This window comes from Atractosteus spatula, chromosome 14 (genome assembly GCF_055471065.1).
Source record: "Atractosteus spatula isolate fAtrSpa1 chromosome 14, fAtrSpa1.hap1, whole genome shotgun sequence".
In the NCBI taxonomy this organism is placed as follows: Eukaryota; Metazoa; Chordata; class Actinopteri; order Semionotiformes; family Lepisosteidae; genus Atractosteus; species Atractosteus spatula.
Window position 1 is genome coordinate 39,792,754 of NC_142719.1, and position 22,943 is coordinate 39,815,696.

General features: G+C 37.1%; 1 protein-coding gene across 1 annotated transcript in view; it reads right to left on the minus strand.

The window, feature by feature from the left end:
- The window catches only part of unc5a (unc-5 netrin receptor A), a 189,959-nt gene extending 167,335 nt beyond the window's left edge, over window positions 1-22,624 (minus strand). Inside the window, exon 1 of the mRNA XM_088933458.1 lies at window positions 22,141-22,624. Coding sequence (XP_088789584.1) covers window positions 22,141-22,231 — 91 coding nt within the window. The 5' untranslated portion in view covers window positions 22,232-22,624. The remainder of the gene's footprint in view (window positions 1-22,140) is intronic.
- Window positions 22,625-22,943: the final 319 nt, after the last annotated feature.

Below are 22,943 nucleotides of genomic sequence, written 5' to 3' on the forward strand. Positions count from 1 at the left end.
TATAAATACCTCCCTGATAAAATGCTCTTCAGTAAGAACCACAGTAATTCACTCTTAAACTTTAAATAAAAGGGCAGTTACAATTTCAACAAAGAACGGTTACTGTTCTTGGGAGCCTCCTGGTAAATAAGTTAATAATTCTGCTACTCTCTCCCTTCTTCAAAATTATGTGTTTGCTGACCCCTGGACCACAACAATATCTACTGTTCAAACTCTGCAATTTAATCAATGGAAGATAATAGCAATGGTGCTTTCTATAGTGTTATCCACGGGCAAAATGATTCTGTGGTGTTTAGAGAATGACCCATTTGCTACTGTTTCTAACTACTTTTCTATTTATTACTCTATTTTCTTACTCTCTTGCTGAACCATGAACTGCAAATGCATATATACAGAGAGAGAGAGTCTACACCCCTGAATATAGTCACAAGATATATTTGAGGTAGCCCTCAGAGGCAGCCATTTTGGCTCTTATGTGAGCCATGAGTTGGCACAGAGCCAAAATGGCTGCTGACAGCCCAGTCGTTCAGCTCAGGTGTGGGCAGTTAAACCCTTAAAGTTCACCTAAACTGGGGGTTTTCAAACTATGGTGCACATACCCCAGTGCAGTACAAGCTGAGCTCAAGGGGTATGTGAAAAAAATCCAAAATGGCTGACAAATTAAATGAAAAAAAAATTACTTCATTACTTAAAAAAACTTTTGTGTCTCTCCACACAAAATATCAGAGCTTAAATGTTGCTTCTGGAGTATTGACACAGTTCTCAGAGACAGTTTATTGCTGAAGTGCTTCTCCTTTTTTGTAACAATGGATGTTCTGCATAGTAAATGAAAAACAAGGGGAGAGATACTAATTAAAGACACTGGAAAAGAAGTTGGGTTTGCTGGTTTCTTTGAGTATTCTGGATTTTGGTGATATTCATTGCTGAGTATCCATTCCTGGTACCTGTTTCGTAAAGAAACTGCAATAACTTTGAAAAAACAAACAACTAATGCAGTTCAACACAGACATTAAGTCTTGCAAGAATGCATTAAAATGTCCTACCTTGTAAGCTATAGAGTGTCTAAAAAAGGAAATGAATGCATAGTCCCAACAATCTGTTTACCAGTTGGCAAAGACATGGTAAGATGTATGACTGGCAAAAAGGCAGCTAAAAAGTTGGATATGATCCCTCTTTCTGACAATACTGTGTCACAGTGGATCAGTAGCATGTCTGAAAACATTTGCTTCCACCTAATCAATCACACAAAAAAGTGAATTTTACTCACTGCAAACTGACAAGTCGACAGACGTTTCAAAACTGGCATACAGTGTCTTTTTGGTTTGTGTTTGTTACTTATTTGGGTGTACAGTGATTTTGTGAGGGGTTTTTGTTTTGTCAACCATTTCCCACCGATACACCAAGGGAGATATTTTAATTAAAATGACATTTTCACAAAAGGTGGTACATTTTTTTTCCTGATCTATTCTTTATAAGCCAGAGGAGCAATCACTAAAGTGGAGCTGCTTTTCATGGTAAGATCCAAATTTTTCCTTAAAATAGTGTTCAGTTTCTGATCTGTACTGTTCACCTTCATATTAAGATTTAGATGATAAATGGATTTTGAATACTGAATCAGCTTAGTTAGTTCTACAAAATCTTAATGTGTTCTAGGTCAAAGCCACAACTGACCTTTATAAACATGCTTGGTTATGACGCCTAGCTCAAGCTGCAGTCTGAGGGAGCAATCTCCTTCATTATACCTTTGACAGTGCAGTACACTGGTGTGGGTGCAAACACTCCTTTTCAGGTAATTCTACAAGGAATCTGTGGAGCTGTTGCAGTGGATCTCTCTGGAAGCTATTGTCTGAGCTACACACTACCCTGCTCAAAGCTATCTAGGGAGGTCAGTGTGACAGGGAATGCGGCCCTGTGTTGAGACAGCTTGCCAGTATAATAAAATCTCCAGTGGCTGTAAAGAGCTCTTCAAAGATCACCTAATACATAGCAGATTGTGCCACGTGGATAATCTCACAAAGGGGTCCTACGCTAGCTGCAAAGAATGTTCTAACATACCACTTCTTAGAGAAGGGAATACAGAGGTTTACTCCTTTCACTGTTTGCCATCTGACCTTCACACAACCTTAATTTCAGAAAACAAATTATTTGGACTTTGACATGACGTTTGAATATTTTTGACATAGAAGTTTGCTTAACTAAGACTACCAGTTCTTGTATCTATCCAGTGTTAATCTGAATATCAAGCCAAATGAGAGAAAGAAGAGGAACCAGCTGATATAATATATTATACTTCTTTTTCATTTAGTTCCATAGGATCAGGATGAAACAGATACACCTGTGTATTTGTACAAATGACTGTACACACCTGTTTCCCCTCAACTGATGGCAAGGAGGGCCACAGCTATGTTAAAAATGAAATTTACCTTTGGGAAAATAAACCTGTTTCTCTGTAGAAGGAAGACCTCCACATTAAAAATAATACAATGAATTCTGAGTAATAACAGCACAATAGGTGTTAGTTGCACTGTCTTCATAACCAGAATACGGTATTTCCTTCAAAGTCTAGGAAGAGAGCCGGGGAAAAAGCACTTCAGGTGTTTTGTTCCCTAAGGATCTGAAGAGGAAGGCAGAGATCTGTGGAAATGCTTCTTGTTTGCGAGTAATTTCAGGAGGAGTCTGCCCCCATGCTGACATTGTCTTGACTTGCTTCCCTCTAACCCCTTCCAGGCCTGTATAGCGACAATGTGCTCCTGTCACTGTGAAGCAGATGTGAAGTGACACCTCTGGCAGGCAGCAGATCCAGGCAGCTCTGCACAACTGCACTCAAGATGCCATCCGCAGCTCAGGTCCCATGATGCCCGGCAGAGTGCCGCTCCGATAACATTTTATGGGAAGGTTATCGGAATGACCTACCCGCGTGGGCAAGGGATCAGGACTATAAATTATTCTAGAAAGAAATATCTGAGGAGGGATTTATTTTCCGCTGGTATCAAATAAGATTCTTAGCACTTATTTAGGAGAAGAAAATAATATTTAAAAGAGCCTTCATTTCTAAGCAGAAATCAGAGCAGCAGCCAAGGGTTATGGTATATTCAACTGGAATTCCTTGTTGTCCAGAAGCCATCCAGAAAAAAACACAACTGGGAAAATATCAAAGAAAACTCACTAATTGAAATATCAATATAACTATAAAATAGCGACCCCACAGAAATACTAATATTACTATAATTTTAATATTTTCATTATACAGTAAAACCCTCCAGTTTGTATATGAGCTTTCCATATGTATTGTGTTTAATTTGTCCTTTAGAGCATTGTACCGTTACACCTATTTCTTTGAAATGAGGCGTTCTACAGACAAACTCTAATTCACCCTCTGTCATTGAGGTTTTGTGCCTGTTTTGACACTTACAGTCTTACTGTCCATTTTGCACACCGTAATTCAATTCAGTTCTCAGAACCCTGAATGTCACACACCTTCAATTCTTATTGTTCTGGGAATTATGTAAATGGGTAAATAGGTGCACAGATGGATTTAATAAATCAAGCAAATGAAAAAAAATGGACCATGATTTGCTTTAGTAATACAGTGTATTTGCTTTATTTTGAGCATAAAGAGATGTAGCACCCAATTACAAATGGGTTGCAAAACATGAAGAGCCTGTCTCGGTGAATAATAACAATACGATCATTATTTTATAAGCGTTTTACAAAACTCAAAGAGCTGTACAAAAGCACACACATGCATCCAATCTATAATTTACGATCATTCTCAGCAGCATGCATTGCTATTTGAACACTAAGAAACATACTGACTAATCTCTTTTGCGTTTGTATAAATTCTCTTTTGAACAGGAAATGTCATGAATGAAATTGAGTCCCCTAAAACATATCAGAGAGCATAAGCTATGTTCTCATTTGCCAATATGAAGAGTTTGCAGATCTTTGGAAGGATTATTGGAAATGCAACACAACTACACTTCCTTTACATATTTTCAAGCCATAATTATTTGACAACCCTTCTTGAAAAACATCTGGATTTTAACAATATGTTTTAATCGCATTTAGATATACAGAACTGTTAACAAACACCCCTCATTAAACACAATTAAAAGACTTCCGCTTTTCCAGTAAAATAACTTGTTTGATTAAGGATTTTTGAGCTCTTTGACTACAGATTTAAATATTTGCTGAATGTTTTTCAGAGGATTTGTACAAAGGTTTTAAAAATCTAATATCACATTATTGGCAATATGTGAGGAATGTTAAGGAACAGGTGGTAGAATAACAGAGAATGAAGCAGAGATCGGTTGAGAAGTTAGTGGCAAACACTACTGGAAGCCAAAAGGGAGCTACAGATAGCTGAAAAATATTGAAATGGAGGCAATACACTTAAATGAACCTGACAGGTAATGTTCTTACCAATTACTGAAAACAATTTATACTGTGCATAGAGGTCTAAATCCTAGCATTTTGAAGAGCCGCAATTTAAAACAGAGTTTTAAGTGTATGTTTGAGTCTGCTTTATTAAGGTACTGTACACCGTTACAGAGAAACGTACAGATAAAAATGCGAAACAGTGGTCTGACACTATTTCAATCTTGAAATAAGGAGCGAACGGTATTTGTTCATCCTTGCTCATTCAGGGTAATGACAAAGTAGCTCCGAGCAGAAACAGACATTTCTACATGTGTGCCTATATAAGCATTTTTGTGTGTTATGACCCTTATGGGGCAGAATGAGAGAAAGGGTACAGTGCCTTGTGGGTGTGTGTGTGAATGGAGCCAACTGGAAATGTAGACTATTTTCCTTCGCCTAAGTTAACCTGCGTCTACACCTCTGTCTCAAAAGAGACATGAAGCTCCAGGCCTAATGGAACAGGAATTGAGGTAGGACTGGGGAGTAATTTTTTTATCTCTTTAATCAACCTTTCCACCTTCTGAACAATGTGTAGATGTCATTAGTTAACAGCAGACGTTGATGGGTTTTGACAACCAGCGATTGTGCGCGGGCCGGGGAACACAGCTTGAAGATGTGTTTGTCTTGGCTCAGAGCTCTAGTGCTCCTGGTCACGACTCTGCCTCCCAGTGTTCGCCTTTGTTCTCCACATTCAAAGATGATTGCTAATTGCGTGAAAAGGGCCAGAGCAGAAGCTCTCTGTGCCGTCTTTAGAGCGTTGTACTTCCATTGCAGCTTCACCTGACAAACGCAATCGAGTCGAGTTACGAAAGGACCCCACAACTGCAAAACATGCCAGCTTGGATAATAACGCATAAAATACGTGGCGGTTACCTGGAAATACAGTATATAAGGATGTGCCAGCATGGACAGATTAAGTAAAATGAAAACATTTCCCAGATATCTGTGCTTTAAGCAATTTCATATTGTCACAGATTTGGAGCTCATTGTAAATTACACATAAACGGAGGAAAAAAAGAATGTTGCTACATTAAATTGCACAAAAACAAACAATTATCCAGTACAGGATGGTTTGAGACTACATGCTCACTCTTTTTAACGTTACTCACTGCTAACATAACAGTGGAACAAGGAAACAAAAGAATGCTTTTCCTGCCTTTCTCAGACATCTTCATTTAACGTCTGAAGACAGCTGGTTCCTTTTAATGTAAGCTATTGATTAAGGTAATGGAATCTGAGAGGTAAGACATGCATGTTAAAAGAACACCAAGACTTTCTGAGGCAAATTCTAGCCCATTGGGGATCCTGTTCTGATTATCCAATAAAGGAGGCAGTGCCCTTTTTGTTATGTATGGCTGGTCTTAAATTTTCATCTCTCTGTGAAATCCTTTTGGCTGAAACACTGGAACAAATCTCTTCCTCTTATTCATCAGAATAGGGAGTGTGTGGCTTTGAAGATGAATGAGGGACAAAGTGGCTTTTTTTTTTACAAACAAACTTGCACAATGATTTTGCAACCTCAGCATACAAAGCGATGAGTTTTTGAAAGCCTCCAATTTAATTTCTTAATCTTCAAATGAATACTTGAATTGATCTTACAACAGCTCCACCAGCCACACTTTACAGAATGATTTGATCCTTTTTCATATTTCTGAATTCAGATTTAGAGCCAGGGGTGCCTAAAATGCTGGTTTAGTTTTTGCACCCGTTAGACCATTTCTCTGTATATTTTTAAAATACAAAAGAATGATACTAGAAATGATCACCAATATTTTTTTAATGAAGAGTTATGACTCCTATGTGTTAATTATTAAATCACTTTAAGTGTGATTATGGTGGTAAATAGTTCTCTTTATAAATTTCAGCATAATTTAAATATTTCATTTTTTGTTAACATGTAGAAACATGAAAATAGTTATTATACTGTTACCAACAAGACTTAATACACCTTTTTATATTTTTAGATATCTGAATAATGCAGTATAATTTTGTATAATGTACAGTAATGGAGAGCATTTATGATATGGATATTTCTTTAAAGAAATCTGATTTGACAATTTTGGAAATATAAACGAGCTCCCATTCATTAATCTCTTTAGTTTCTGGCTATCAGTTAATATCTTAATTCTAACCACATTACTGTAATCGAATTAATTAAACCCTTCATTCAGGTCTTGAACCGTTTTCAAATTTAAACCTTCATATTAAAACCAGAATTGAGAAAACATATAGGAAAAGACTGACCTGTGATCAACAGGACTGCTTTTCTAGTGAACCCTATTGGTTCGTTTGACGCTTTCCCTGTGGCAGTGACAATGCTGACCTTGTGCAGCACTGTAGTGTGGGATTGTTACTTTACGGTGTTGCATTTTTTAATTGATTATCTGTAAAGCACTTTGAGATGGTCCTCCCTTGAAATTTGCAATCTAAAAGTGATGATGTCCTATTTATGCTCACCCATAAATTCTTCTGTTTTTTGTCCGCCATAAATTCCACACTACAAATCATCTCTAAAACACAGCATTATATCCACATTCCATTATATCAAAATATAGCATTATATCCAAAATACTAATAGGCAATGTGTGAACAATACTAATAAAGACAAAAAATCTGGACACTATATATAAACCACACAGATACACACAAAAAATTGGAACTATGAGAAAGGCATGATAAAACAACTTGCTTTAAAATTTCATAAAAGTGACTAATGCGTTCTCCTTGAGAGCTTATGTTTTACGATCATGTTTTATCATTTTAGGATTATTCCATGGCCTTCTAAGTATATTGCTTTAAAAAAAAGATGCCTTGTAAAACTTTCAAGGGATTGTAATGAGTTCATATTTTGTTCTAAGATTTATATTTTTACACTGTTAAAGCACACATTTTAAGCACATTATAATTATCAATACACAAATGAAAAGTTTTTAATTTCAGAATCATAGGCTTGGCCTTGTTTAGCTTTTCTTCTTGGTTTTATTGAAGAGGAAGCAAAAACATCTTACAACTACAATAATGAAACAGGGAACAGCTTGAAGAAGCCATCTATGACGAAGATGTAGGAGTTTATGTTGACACATTGTTTTGATCTTCTAGACAATGTGGGGAAGCAATAAAAAAAGTAAAATGTTAGCATATATACAGTATATCCAAGTGTATACTTAAACAATGTGATTTAATGTTAAAATTGCATAGTTTTAATTACACGGGTATAATCTCATTGCAAAGATTATTGTACTGGGATCAATCAAGAGAAGATATACAATTCTGAACTGTTCTATACTGACAGGCTAAAAGCACTGAATTATTTTTACCTGAAATAGAGAAGACTACACCATGGGCCACTACAAGTATTCAAAAAAAGAAAAAGCCAAATGGCCTTTCTCATATTCTTAAGTATATTTCAGAAACTGTAAATCAAAGATCAACACTCCTATCTTATGGAATAAACAAACACATTTAATATGTATGGTTGCATGAAAGACTATTGCTTAGTTTCCATGTGCATTTTGTTCAGCTTGTCTGAAGAAAAAAATATTGCTGTGAAGTCATCTACATACATTACTCCCTGTGTGAGCTGATCCTAATATATGCACGGATTAAGGAAACAATCCTGTCTTGATTAATTGTGTGGGAGTAACATTTAAAACATCTTTTCTAACGCAGCTGTAGAACTCCATAAACACTTGATTTGAAGAACTTGTACCCTCTTGTACATATAGCCAAATATGTTCATCACTCAACGGTACAAGTCAAGCCCTCCCTTCCTTCTTTGTTTGTGCAGTCATAAACTACACTACTCATTCAAAACACTACAAAATTATATCTGGGTACACAGGTCCAGATCAGTGGAGTGTTGCAAAAGACTTTGATAATGTTAGGCATGATTCTCAAGGGCCCATCAATCAATCTCCCCCTAATTGTTTTAAATAACAAGCAAGCTAGTGTTACACGAGCACAAACGTCAATTCTCCAAGCAACGTGAGGGTGTGTTAAACTTGGTCATGCCCAAAACCTATCCAGAAGTACAATACCCGAGAGTCTGATTCTCTTCTTACTCGATTTTATTTGATTTAAAATTCCATAACAACAATTTAAATTAATCTGAACAATTAAATCCAGTTAAATGCAGTATCATTTACTTGAATCCTACATTTATCTTGCATTTGGATTGTAACAAAACACATTAATTGCTTTATAGTGGCTCATTAGCAGATTTAGGCCAAATACAGCTTGACTGAATACTATATTTAGAGAAATAATTACTGAAATGAGGTTCAATCTTTTGTAAAGCTAAATGGAAAATAAGAAGGTATAATGTAAAATGGGAAGTCTGGGTAGTTTTTCTTATTCGACATAGGAAGACATATAGTTCCGGAAACAAAGTATATTTTTGTGAAAATCCTAGAGAAATATCACAAAGTATAGACAGTTCTGACAGCTTGGCCAGATTGTTATGTGCAGTTGTCTTTTGCAGGGTGAAAAGCAGCAAAACAAAGTACCTTCCAAGCACATGGACATCAAATTTGATTTATTTATAAACAAATATCAAAGGTGCAGGGTCATAAATTAATGATGTAAAACTAAAAGAAAACATAATATGAATCATTTCTGAAAACATCAAGTCAAGGTTATTATCTAAAGCTTTAACAGTGGAATGATAAAGGAAAACTAAAAAAACACGACATTACATTTTGTTATTTACCTACACAAGGGAATATTTTCATTTATAGCTTTAAGACATCATAATGTATGCATTCCAGAATTTTTAAAATAATATAAAATTATGCATCCCCCTTGTAGAAGGTATATCCAGTGTTTATTATCAGTTTGAGGTAATTCAGGATGTTTTGGAGAATTCAATCAATACAGCCATCTGAAACAAATAGCGAAAATCATTTTTTCATACACAGCCCTCAAATACACACACCTCATTAATACAAGGGCTATTTGTGTTTTTATTGAGTATGGCAATTTCCAGTTGCTTCAGATTTACGATATTGCATTCAACTCTGTCTTCCAAGTTTCTCCCTAAGTATTTCTGAGTTTTGAGAATGAATCATTTCCTGTGTTGGCTCGATGCTCGATTTGTCTCACTGAGCCGAAAGGCATAATAAATCAACTGATCAAGTCATCTGGGGAATCATAGATTGATTGATTTGATCTACTGAAATAATTTGCTCACAAATCTTTTGTGAACTGCTCAGCTCTATTTACCAGTATGATCCATTGTGAAGCAAAGTTGTTGCTTCCTAAATTGTTCCACAGCTTAGAACGTTTTGGCATTCAAGGTCACGCACTTGTGCAGTTTAGAGGGAACACAGGATACAATGCTTATATAAGCCCTCTCGCACGTGCACACGTGAACATCTGGATCATTCAAAAATGAAATAGGTAGTGAAGTCTCTGAAAACAAAAAAAAAAACTGTATGCTTCTTTGCTCATATCCAACAGAACCACAAAGAAGTCATGGTCCTCCCATTCCATTCCAAGACTTTATTCCTGCTACTCTTAAACTGTTTAGGTGAAGGTGAAGCAAGTGTTTAAAGCACGAGCTGGACTGAAGCCTTGTAAGGGATGTTAAGGCTTACAATGGCCTGAAAGAGCCAAGGTTTCCTCCCTGCTGTGTCACGGAACAGGCAAAGACTCATTTCCCCATTACAGAGATCCTGAGGAAGCCAAGCTTCAGCTTTGCAGAGGAGAAGATACTCCCACGAGGAGGGAAACTCCGAACAAATTCAAAGAGTTTCATTGGCATTACAGTGGATCTACAGTGTTGCCAAATCCTTGCTTTGTCACTGGAGTTTCAAAACGTGTACAGTGTGCACTGCTCAGAACGCACAATTGGCAAATTTACAATAATTTTAACTTTCAAAACTACATGGGGCAGGGGAGCAGGTGGCATGGCGGCACCGTAGTTAGCATTGCCCTGGGTTCAATTCCTGGGGTGCTGTCTGCATGGAGTTTGTGTTTGCGTAGGTTTCCTCCAGGTGCTCTAGTTTCCTCCCACAGTCCACAGACATACTGGCAGGTTAATTGGCTCCAGTAGAATTGGTCCTGGTGTGAGTATGAGAGGATCACACTATGATTAATATTAATAACACTGAAGCCCATACAGTACAGTTGATATTTTCTGCACCCTTAACCTTGGAAAATAACAGCAGCTCGGACTTAACCAATGTAAACATTCTTAGTCTTGTTCTATATAGTAGCTACCCTCAGATAAACAGAATCCTTGTATTAAGCCAGCTGATAACTACCAATAGTAGTAGTATTTCAAAGTTCATTACACATCACCTTATGTGATTATCTCTCTGGATCTGTATATTCATACACATAGATATATATATACTTTCAATGCAGATTGACTGGAAGCAATACATAATATAACATGGAATGAAAATAAATGAAGTGAGAGATTGTATTCTGCCCGTCTTTGCTTTCACAAAGGTCACAGGGTATAATGCTGCTCGTATTAATTAAATTGCAACAATACCGGGTGAAAGCAAAGGACAGTATTTCAATATCTGGAGTTTTATGAGCGACAGCCACAGCTGTACAGAAATAAGATTATCTGGGTTCTGCAGGTTCAGGTTGTTTGCTCACCTGAGTTGGGTGAGTGATCCTCTTCCCCGCTGAGCCAGCCGAAAGCTCTCTGAACCTTTACAACACAGACTCACAATTCTTTCCTTAGCCCTGCTGTAAAGGGCTGAGAACAGCCGGGGTGACATCCCTTCACTTCACTACAGAGTCCACCTTCTCTCCCACCTCAGTGTAACCAGGGCTGTCTTTTCATAAACTCCCACCTTAAAGTCACCTGTCAAATCAAACAAACCAGGGGTGACATTTAATTTAAAACTGAGTTAAGAGGTGAGGATGCTCAGTTTAAAAGAGCCACTCACACACCTTTCAAAGGACACTCTAACAGGCTGCTACCCGATACAGCTACTCAGCGAATTGCTTGGTGATGGTTTTCCCCATAAAAATAAAGATCAGTCATACAGAGAAAATCTGTCTTATATTAAGACACTCAAAGAAGAAGCTGCAGAACTTTGTCAGAAGGCTCTTGAGTGTCAATATATATTCACATCAGAGTAGACTCATTTGTATTCATACTTATTTCATGTAAAGACATCACCACAAGACTGTAGGTTACTGACGGAGGTCTTTTACACTTCATATTTCCGGGTTTCTACCTCAAGGAACCTTCTCACTTTAGGCTCTCACATCAGAGGTATCTGAAGCACAAGATTCTATCAGGGATATACCGGCAGGTTTGAAAAACATAGATACTTTATTAAAAGGAATATATTTTCCTTTTTTACATTTAACATATACTTGTAACATTAGTAATTTGAATATTAAATCTTTACAATATTTCTGTCAAATAATATACTCCTGCTTTTTATTTTTTAAGTATAGACTTCCTTGTATGTAAAGACTTGCTTTAAGGAAAAGTAAACTTAATTTAGTCTTAAATAATGCATAAATAGCATAACGAAATTTAAAAAAAAACGCTTCTTTTGAAGTCAACTGCAGTAAATTGATTAACACCGTTTCTGTTTTTCTTGCTGAAATAAAAAAAATGATTTGATAGTCTCATCAGGATGATTAGCATATGACTGCAGTATCTTTTTGAGGTCTGAATTAATGCACACGTGTTTTTTTTTATCACAGGGTGTGTGCCGCAAATCTCTCTCGGATCTGGCCGTGCGTCTTCTGCTGCGGATTTGAAAAGAACGCTAGTGCTCAAGTTCACAGTTGGCAATTTACCAGGCAAGCTCCTGCTTTAAATACAGCCTGCTGCCCCCTGGTGGTAAGCACTGGGAACACTTGGACCACTCTGCCAGACACGTAAAGAAGTACAGTAAATCCTGATAGATTTCCATGTTATGTATATATCCATTTTCTGACCCTTGATGCCCTGTCGCATTTTCAATACAGCATGTATGCCCCCAAAAGCTGTATTAGCAAGGCTTAATCCGCTACCCAGGAGACTTCTGTAATGAGCCATGATTGAATACCACTGGGTGTATAAGCATCTCCCAGTCACTGACTGATGGCCAATTAAACACTTAAACACTCAGGTGAGAGCTATTGATCATCAGAGAGCGAGTGAGCTCCCCACACATCATAAAAACAAGCAGAGGGCCTTACAGTAGATGTGCTGAGACAGCTGTTCAGGTAGTGGATATACTGCACCCTCGTGTGTGTTGTGCAAGCTTTAAGATGTTTTAATTGTCATTTGAAAACGGATCCCTTTTCCAGTCTCTATAAATTTCATGAAAGGAATACTGCTGTTCAAACTAGAAAATCTTCACTTACAATCTATTAAAAATAAAGGTATACTTTTCATTAAAAGCAGCATTTAAACTGGGTCTGTTATAACTGTGCTTCATTCTTTTAATGAATCTTTCGAGGTAAATTAGACAATGTTTCTAAAGATATAAATTCATTTTTACAAGGGATGAAAATGTATTAAGATTTAAATTAGTAATACAACTAATTATTTTAATGTTATATTTAAGGAAGGAACACGAATTGTCTGCAGCCTCAAGATCCTGATCTGAAAGGAAGAACAGCATTACATTAGATCATGTAAATATTTTCTATTAAAGAATTCTTGTGTAACTGTCATTTCTAGGCAAAATGCAAAGATAGAGCTCAAAGCTAAAAACTAATTTTGTGGATGAAATGCTCATTTTGAGGTACAAAATTCTCATTTCATGACACAAAGAGTTTATTTTGTCTGGGGAAAATCATTTCATGAGATGAGGTGATCATTTTATGCACAAAAGGTTCATTCTGAGGCATGAAATGGCAATTCTGGGGCACAGAATTTATATCTGTGAGCTGAAGGAAATTCAGGAAATTGGCAATAATTTACCTCCACACATGACACTTACTAACCACTCGTGGAATGTGATTTTTAAAACGGGGTGTATCTGTCTTCTGTAGCAATTATTTTTCATTTTTTCCCCTTGCCAAATGATGGGAACAGGAAGGTGTATAATCAACCGAAAACAAAACACACTGGAGCAATGCATTAAGACTGTCATCATTTCAGTAATAAACATCTTATTTAGCACACAATTTCCTTATGGACCTTACTTAGCATACCTGCATGCCAGGACAGCTTTTAATCATCTGACGTGCCAACAAAAGTGAAACTACAGCACATGTACCTACTTATCATCTAAGCACCACTACTTTCCCTTGTAAGTTACATACAGTGCTTCAGAAATGTAACCTTGTTCTCCAGTCTGTATTAGGACACTACTACAGCCCTGCTGCAGCAAAGACAGCCTGAGGATCAAGCCCTGCCTTTGCTTGTAGTGAAGTGAAAACTAGAAATATTATACTGTATGTGTTTTTTGAATAGAGATAAATACAGAGATGAAAAAGCTACAGTTTTTTACAGTTTACTTGACTGGACTTCACAGGAGATCTGGGATATTGCCCCCAACTCTCCCAATGACAGTGAATCCTTCAGGATTAGATACAAATAGACAAGTTAAACCAGTTGTCTGTATATTCTGACACAGTTTTAGGGGTCACAGTTTATTCTCTTCTGTTTCCAGGCCTTTCCGAACCCCTTGTTGTAACCTGCAGGTCCCTGACCTTTTATGCGTCCCTCAAGAAAATTAATAGACTTTACATTAAAAATTGTCTAAATGTGCTTGGACACACAATCAGTTTAGCTTTTCTGTCAGTCAAACTGACAATCAAACTGAGAAACAAAGACACAACTCTTTTAGGTCAAAACATATTCAAAGCTCTTCCTTGAAGTGTATATTAAGAACACAAGCTTTTTTTTTTATATGAGCTAGGGCTGTGGAGGATAAAAACCTTGTCAAATGCTTGCTAGCACTGTCCCTTCAAGTGAAATCCATTCAGAAAAATCTCTTTTCAATCCAAGATGTACGACTTTGTTCATTTGATATTTTTTTGTTTCAAAACAGCATTGGGTTTCTTCACAAATGAAACAGTAATGCCTTTACGGATGTGCACAGGCACACACCAAGCGAGTTAGACTAAATGAAGGCAGAAAAGCACTAAGAGACCACAGCATATAAAAAAAACAAAAGAATCATTAAATTCTCTTAGGAGTAGCCCTTTATTCTGGCCCAGAACGAGGACACAGCTTCCAAGGCAAATGTGGTGAATGCTCAAACACCTAGACCATATAAATATTACAAATCACTCCTTTGAAAAGAAATGAACAGCTACACTAGTGCCCTAAACTAATGCATGTCAGACTGTCAGACTCTGGCCAGCATTCCGAGCCATTTTAATGGAGAATTTCAAGACGCGTCACTCAATGTGATCGGCAGCTTGAATTGTTGCAGACAACAAAAACTGAGCAAAACCTTAATGAAAGAAAACAAGGAGTTATATTAGTGAGTGGTGCAAACAACACAGCCATCCTTCCAAAAGGTCAACTTATTTCAGCGTGTTTTTGGGAAGCCAAGCTATGGGCTGTAGATTAATTATCTTTGTGACGTTGTTGTGTGCTTTGCAGGAAAAAAATGCTTTCCTGCTATAAATGTAGATACTGCAATTTTCAGTCTGTGTATCTGGATATTAGCTTTATTGAGGAAGCAGAATGGTTGGAACAGTTCCCATTGAGGTCTGCTTAGGTTCTCCTCCCAAGAAAATCTCTATTGTACAAATTTACAAGTTATTTTTGTCAGTTAAAGGTGAGACAATTTATCATGCAGCTATGGATTATGAAATTTCATTACATGATGTGCATCATGATTCATTACCAATAGCGATATGCAGTGAAGCAGTTCCTGAATGATGAATGAAAAGCAGGGCTGTTAGTAAGATAGATGTCTTCCATATCCTCTTTAAGTATAGCCTAACAATAAAAAAAAAACAAATCAGTGACACATGATGCAATTTAAATTAATTTTATAATTGAAATATTTTTTATATAAAACACCTTGGAAAAGGGACAGTCTAGACTTTCCTTCTAGGAATTCTGATTTGCAGTGCTTTGTTCTTTTGCTCATGCCTCACCTCCTACTGTACATAGTCCAAAAAATTTGAAATGGATGAAAAGAACAAACTCATCTCGAACCAAAAACAGGATCATCCAATCTCGTGTGAATTATCAGTCATCCATCCCTCACCTCAAGAGGCAAGCTCTTTTACAGAGCAGAAGAAGAGGCTTTAATCTCGATGTCGGAAGCAGCTCCAAGCAACTTTTTATTACTGATTTTACCCACCAAACAGACATTCATCCTCTTGACTAAAACACCAGCCTTCAATGCAACAACTGAGGGCACTCCCTCTCCACACACCGCTGTGCCCACAAAGACATCATCCAACATCAGAGGTACAAGAATTCATCACGTCAGCTTACCCTGATGAGGAGAATGCGCTGATACTCAAGAGATTTAATTATATCTTTTAAGAATCATAGCTGTTTGTTGATTTTTTTGTTTCTTTTGATAACAGCAAAATGCATGTCCACTGAATGAAGCATCAAACTGGAGGCAGGATACGAGTCCCAGTTTCCCAAAACTTACAGGCACACATCTCAAAACCAGTTCTATAATAGCAGTGTAATGTATGCGTATTTCAAAGGTAAGGGAATATTTTTCTGTGTGCAAATTCCCCAGTAACTGGAATACTAGCACTGAATAATGTGTTGCACCTTGATACAGCGTACAGTGATCAACTTGCGTTTTAACCACAAACAGCATGTGTGCCCTACTTATTAAAGTTATGTAAAGACTATATAAATACATTAGCAGGATGAGGAGCAAGATAGCAATAAGGGAAACAGATCTTAAAGCATCTGAAGCCAAACCTTAAATCAAAGGACCTTCTTAACAAAAACACAACATCATGGAAATATTAATGTTTTAGCAAAAGGGCACATTCTGTACATGGTGATCAATATCCTTATAAATGCTATTTGACGTTCAATTGCACTTAAAATAATAGACTGTGAGTTTTGACGTTCAGCTTTATGACACCACACCTTTTCATACATATTTTATTTAGTAATTAAAATTACATGTTTCCAGAGGCTATTCATAAATGCAAAGGACCAATAACTGTCAAAGTATAAATGTATTAATTTAGAATATATTTTCATATGATCACGCCACATTATTTTTTTTTAATCTACCTGTCTTTCAGCTCCAGAGAGGTCTGAGAAAACTGACAATTTAGCTTTTTTAAGAAACGTGTAATGGTTCTTTATTATACATTATAAAAAGTGGAATTTTGCAGACTTTGAACTTACTGGTATTTTTGTAGATCATTTGTGTGCATGTAAATCAAAACCTCAAAACTAAAATGAAAAAGAAAAAAATGATTTCTCCACTACTCCCATCCACTAAAAGAAAACAAATTCTTGTTACACAGTTGGACAGAAACAGCAAAATTAAGTCAAAATGAGTTTTTGAAGCATAAAGGACAAAGGCAAGCCCACTTATTTCACAAATGCCTGGTAGGTTTGCATTATAGAAACACAAAAAATCCTAATTCAGTGCTTGACCTCCAGAGGACTAATTGTGTTCAAAATTATTTTTTTTCTGGTGTATAATTTTCCCCCTCCTCACGGAGTCTTCACTACATCATGCTAATCCACCGAGTTGCTACCAGGGGTATAAGGAAGAAATAATTTTATGTTAAACTCTTCTCCCTGAGTGCAAAAATGTTCTCTCCACATGCATCATTTGAATTCATTGCTCACTACCATGAAGAATGAAATCAGACTTTTTTTTTGTTAAATTACCATCTCCATGTGAAAGACCTTGCCCAGCAAATACATGAAAATAATTTGCTACATATTAGCTAAGGGATAAAAAAATGATTATTAAATTCTCTTAAAAGGGAGACAAAGGGAGACAAATTTCCTTTTTAATAAATCATGTGAATCTTAACTTCCTATTCACTCATTCCCTTTCTCTCTTTTAAGTATGATCTAAAGAAAAACAACATTCTGAAACAAAGTTTTAACCCTGGATATGGCTGCTGCATCCCATCTCTGAAAATTAAATAACTGTAAATATTGCCTTTCATGACACACTGTCTGTTTCCTCACTCTTTTTTATGCTCAATACTTTAATTTGCTAAAAGGTAGATTTACTTTGACCAAATTCTTCTCACAATGTTAAAACGATTTCAGCAGCATTTAATGTGCAAATGAAAAAAATGTACATTAAATATAAACATTCACATCAGAAAAAAAGGATTCTTTCCTGATTATTCCATTAGCACAAATAAAAACAGATCCACAAGTAAACAGCTAATTCCAATTTCTTACGCTGTGTCTGCAACATCACAGTGCCATTTAATAAAAACAACAGCAACAACAGCCAAATTCTCCAAGACGCTTCTAAGACAATGCAAGCTTTTAGGCTACTACTGGGACAGCATCACAGTCCTTTAAACAATTCTCTCAGTTAAATATGCACCATGGAACCACTCCAATAAATCAAAGTCTAATATCTCCTTCCAGATTTACAATGGCAAGACATCACTTCTGGCACAGCATTTAAGTCTCTTTAAGAAATTTATTTTTTTTTCCCCTAAAACAAAAACAAAACACTTAACAAAAATGAAAAACTATAATTCCTCCACAACTATGGATCTATGGATATATTCATCTCCGTCTTGGTTTCATATATTAATCCCAACACAGGCTTGAAAACAAACAGTACTAGAATCACTTTACAATCCAATTTCAGGTGCTGCTGCATTCCTTGTCTGTGCTTTGGAAGGTGTCATTTGAACGTCTTTAATATTTCCACCTTTTCAGTAATTCCACAACTTGACAAATCAACCATAACAATCCACAGGTTGGTATTTTGGTAGTAAATTTCATTTGAAAATTAATTGAAAACTGTATAATACAATTTAATTTCAAATTCCATAACCCCAAGCATTCAGTCCATTTCGAGAAATGGTTTAAGGCCGAGTAGCAACATAGGTATTCAGATATTTGGGAAAGGCTGCATTGAAGGGATTTTGAAAATAAAAGTTAATCATTTCTAAAGGCACTTGCACTTCTGTAAACACAAACATTAAAGTTGTTAAATCAAGTTTTATATTGATAATTCATTATAATCAGGTGCTATTATTCACAGTGATTTACAGAGTTAAGGGGTGAAATATTTATCAGCTCCACTTAAAACATCTAGAGTCAGTGGTGTTAACACGCAAACCAGGGACACAGGGGATTATAGGTAACAAACTCTTTACTGCAGACCCAGTACTGTTCCTGTATAAAAGGTCCTATCCCTGATGCTTAAACAAGAAACTTTAGCATCAGAAGACCAGTTTTAATTACTATAGACATATTACATGGCAGAGCTAATTTGTCCAGATGTAGCGACAAGAAGTATCCATGGGTTCATTCATTTCCTTTAAACAGCAATACAGATGGAACATGTACAGTACTACCAATCATGCTCTTTGGAAACCTGAACATGGATGGTCTTAAATTCATTTATTTTTGTCTGTAATTTCTAGCATACAGAAATACGAAGATGTTGTAACCAGGACTTTATTGATATTTTACTGAAAAGAGGTGCCACTAACTCTTATAATAGTACAGGATGCGATAGCTTATTGGCCTTCTAATTTTCAGGAGATCAGATATTTTTCCCCCAGAATAAATTTGTATTTTTTAAAATCTTAATTGGTATTGAGATAAAGTGCAGAAAACCTAAGAATGCCAGTGATGGAAAGGGGCAACTCTTGTTTAGTTAGTGTGAAATATGATGTCCCTGGAGCATGATTGTTTATTTTATTTTAATTTATTCATAATTATTCACTAATTAATGCAGCAGAAAAGCCCATTCGGATTCATCATCTCATGTACTTAAGTGTCCTGGGGGCAAGAGCACCAATTACCCGACTTAAACAAGTCAGCATTCTGTCCATGGTACAACAAACATTTGGAAATCAAGCACAATGCAAATGAGGGGGAATAATCCCACACATTTAATAGGATATTAGCCACTGGTCTCCCACAGTTGACTCTGTAGTGGTCTGCATGTACTGTTCCACGGATGACTGTGAAACATCTGAGATATCTGTAATACCAGATTTGTTCTGTTTGTCCCACTGATTATGTGAAAATTTCATCCAGAAGCAGGTTTGTGTTGCAGGTGATATACAGTAAAGCAACAACTGATTGTTTTTGTGACTTCAAAAAAATCAAGAACAATTACTGTGTGTCTTATTGTTTTAGGAACTTTTGGAAGCAACCTTCTGAGGTCCTGTTATTGCTCTTAAAAATACGACTTTCCCACTGAATTTCAGATTACTAGAGAGGCAAGAAATGATTCAGCCGCCTGAATTATCACATTTCCACAGCACGGTGGCTTATCATTGTTGAAATCTGCCAATATCCATGGTGATTAACACAAACGTGAAAGGATTGCATAGTTGTGCAAGATAAAAACAAAAAAAGCCCTCACTTCCAGCTACAAATTAAAGTATTATAATACTACTCATTGATCCATTTTATTCCATTGTTTCCTTTTTGTTTTGAATTTTCCCAATTCCTGTATTGTCCAGAAATGGTAGTATACCTCTGATTTAGCTTAGCATGTTTGCTTGTGCTTGTTTCCTACTTTAAGAAGGAAAACAGCCAACTTTTGTCCTTATGGGTTTTTGTTCCTATCAAGGCTTTATTGCTTGGTTTCTGTGAAACAAAAAGATGTTGCTTCACTCACAAGAAAAGCCAACTAGTTGTCTGGGATTCTTTATCTAAGAATTGGAGGTATTAAGTGATGGAAAGGTAACAGCTATTAAAGGCAACTGCAGATGTGCTAGAATGGCACGTCACATCTGGAACCTTAACAGCCAGCAGCACCGCACATAAAGCATGAGTTTGAAGCATTCTTGAACCCACCAGACATGAACACAAGACTCTCTAAGCCACTTTGTACTTCTGGAAAAAGATCATAAGCAACTGTCAGTGCTCTGTGCATCTTGTAATTGCATAATATGTCTTGGGCTGACTTCTGAATGCAAATTTATGCTTTCAAGGAAGACACTAAATACATTAGCTGCGAGACTTGCAGTGTTTTGCTGATGTTACAGCCATTCTAGGCTGCCAAAGATTTAAAAATAAATTAATTTTCTCATTTTAAAAAACTTCTGCTGCAGAAGTCTCATTTTGGCAGTAAAATGGTTTGCAAGACTAGGCTGGCACTTAAAGCGTTATTTGGTGTTCAGGCGTTAAGATGCTCTCTACACCACCACGTTAAACACATAAACATCACTTGATTTGGTTTCTAAAACTCCACTCCTAACTCTCAGCACACAAACACAGCGGAACTTTTGATATGAACTCTCATGATGTATGATGCTTTGGAGAAGGAAGTTTTCACAAAAACTCGGTTGAGATTACTGTACTTATTAAGGACACCGCATCGATTTAGAATTTCCGAGGAAGTGGCAGTAACCGGTTAAATTCACAGCACCAGGCACTCATTACCATTAACCTCATCACGGGTGATGTTTTTAGTGCTCAGATAGCACAAGCACATTAGCATGAATACAAGAGAGCTATCCTCTTCGTTTCAAGAAGCTCTCGGCAAATGCTAAACTATCCTGGCCACTACTTTCTCTCTTCTTGTACTGCATCACTTCAACACAGCCGCGACTCTGAAGCATCAAGCTGGAACAACAGATCAGGCTCGGATTCTAGCTTCCGTAAAACGTAACTCTTTTGTTAGGTCGATAACCGCCCATCAGCAACAAAAAAGTTACTCTGTAAACTCGACATAATAATGCAAATAAAGCCCGAGTAATTTACAAGAGAGAGAGAAAGATAGTACCCCCTCTGAGCGCTGCGTGTTTCTTAATTCCCCGTCGACAGATCCTTATAACACAGAAGGAAAGGCGCAGCGCTGTAGTCTTCGCAGCCAAAACTCAGTCTGGTTTACAGATCTTTCACAATTTGATTCAATGCCTAGCCCATATGTTAAACAAAACATGCCAGTTCACAATCGTATATACATATGTTTATGCGCTATATGCAGCACGTCAATATTAAGAAACCACCTTAAATCTTCTGGACGTAAAATCCGTGCTGCACGCAGTTTAGTTATAGCGCAGGTATCTCTTTTGACACTTGTGCACGTCAAAGACACATAAATAGCTACACAATTTCTACGTAGTGCTCTTAAGTTTCGCTCCATTGCTCAAGAAGGGACAACAAATTTAATTTTCACGTACTTCGGCGTAACAGCCCAATCATCACACCTAGACACCAGCGGCACCACTGTTCTCACTCTTAAAGATGATAAAAACCTCACTTCGCGGAATTATTACCTTAGGGGTGCGGAGATCCAATTTGTCACGACTATCAAATGAGTCATTTTAATATATTGACTCGCGTATTTAAACGTGCAACCTTAATTAAAAACGTTCTCGATTCAATATGTTAAAAGTGTGCGTGTATGAATAATACCAGCGCTTTGAGTTTCTTCCAAAGCACTAACATAATTGTGATCTATGATGTTATTATTGCTGTTATTATTAACTAGTTATAGTTCTAATTCTAAACTGTCATTTTATTAAGGGGAATAGAAGAAGAAGACTAGCAATAACACACAAGTACAAAACAACGCAGCCTCCCCCTTAATCGACCCGTTTAATCTAATTAATGCCACACTTGACAGAAGCCAGAATATGTGGATCACTTGACAGTTAACGAGAATTAAATCTACAACTTACCACTGTAGGTAAATCCGGCAAGCAGCAGCAAGCTTCCAACCAACATCAGACCGGACCTCCAGCAGACAAAGGGACCCAGAAGCAACAACATGATATTCAGCACCTGTCCGTTCAAGTTTTGATAAAGCTGGTGCTTTAAAAACAGCAGAGAAACTCGCGCGTCTGTGTCGTTAGCCAACGAAGCAGTTCTTATTTTCTCTCTTCAACAGCCCGTGAAAGTGTACTTGTAACAAACACCCGAGTCCACCTTCCTGTCCATGGATATCTCCGTTCTGGGTCCTCTCTGCTTAAGAACAGCGCAACACAGGTGTGGTGCAGAAAGCTGTCGCTGGAATTTCTCAGTGTAGCGGCTGTGCGTGCGTGAGTCTGCTAGCGTGTTCCGTTTAGGAGCAGCGACAGTAGCCTGCCCTTTTTTTTCTTCTTCTCTATTGCTTCGCTTGCTAAACAGTCTGCTACCTCCTTCGACCGCGATCTCGCATGAACTGATTTTTCAGTAGCAGAACATCTGCTTGTACAGCAATGCAGGAGAGTGAAGGAGAGAGGGAGGCTAAGAGGTAAACCAAACACCACTGCTGCAAAACCAGGAGTGGATCCCAAGCCCTCACATGGAATGGATTGACCTCAAGATTAATCACCACTACTACCCCCCGTCCCCTGCCAAGAAAAAAAGTCAGGCCAATGTATTCCAAACACGTCGTCTGCTTTTAAACTCACGGTTACACGTAATCATTATTCATATTGTATATGCGGTAACAGGAGAAGCCCCCCTCAAAAGCGAAGTTTAGTATGGTGTGAGAATAAAA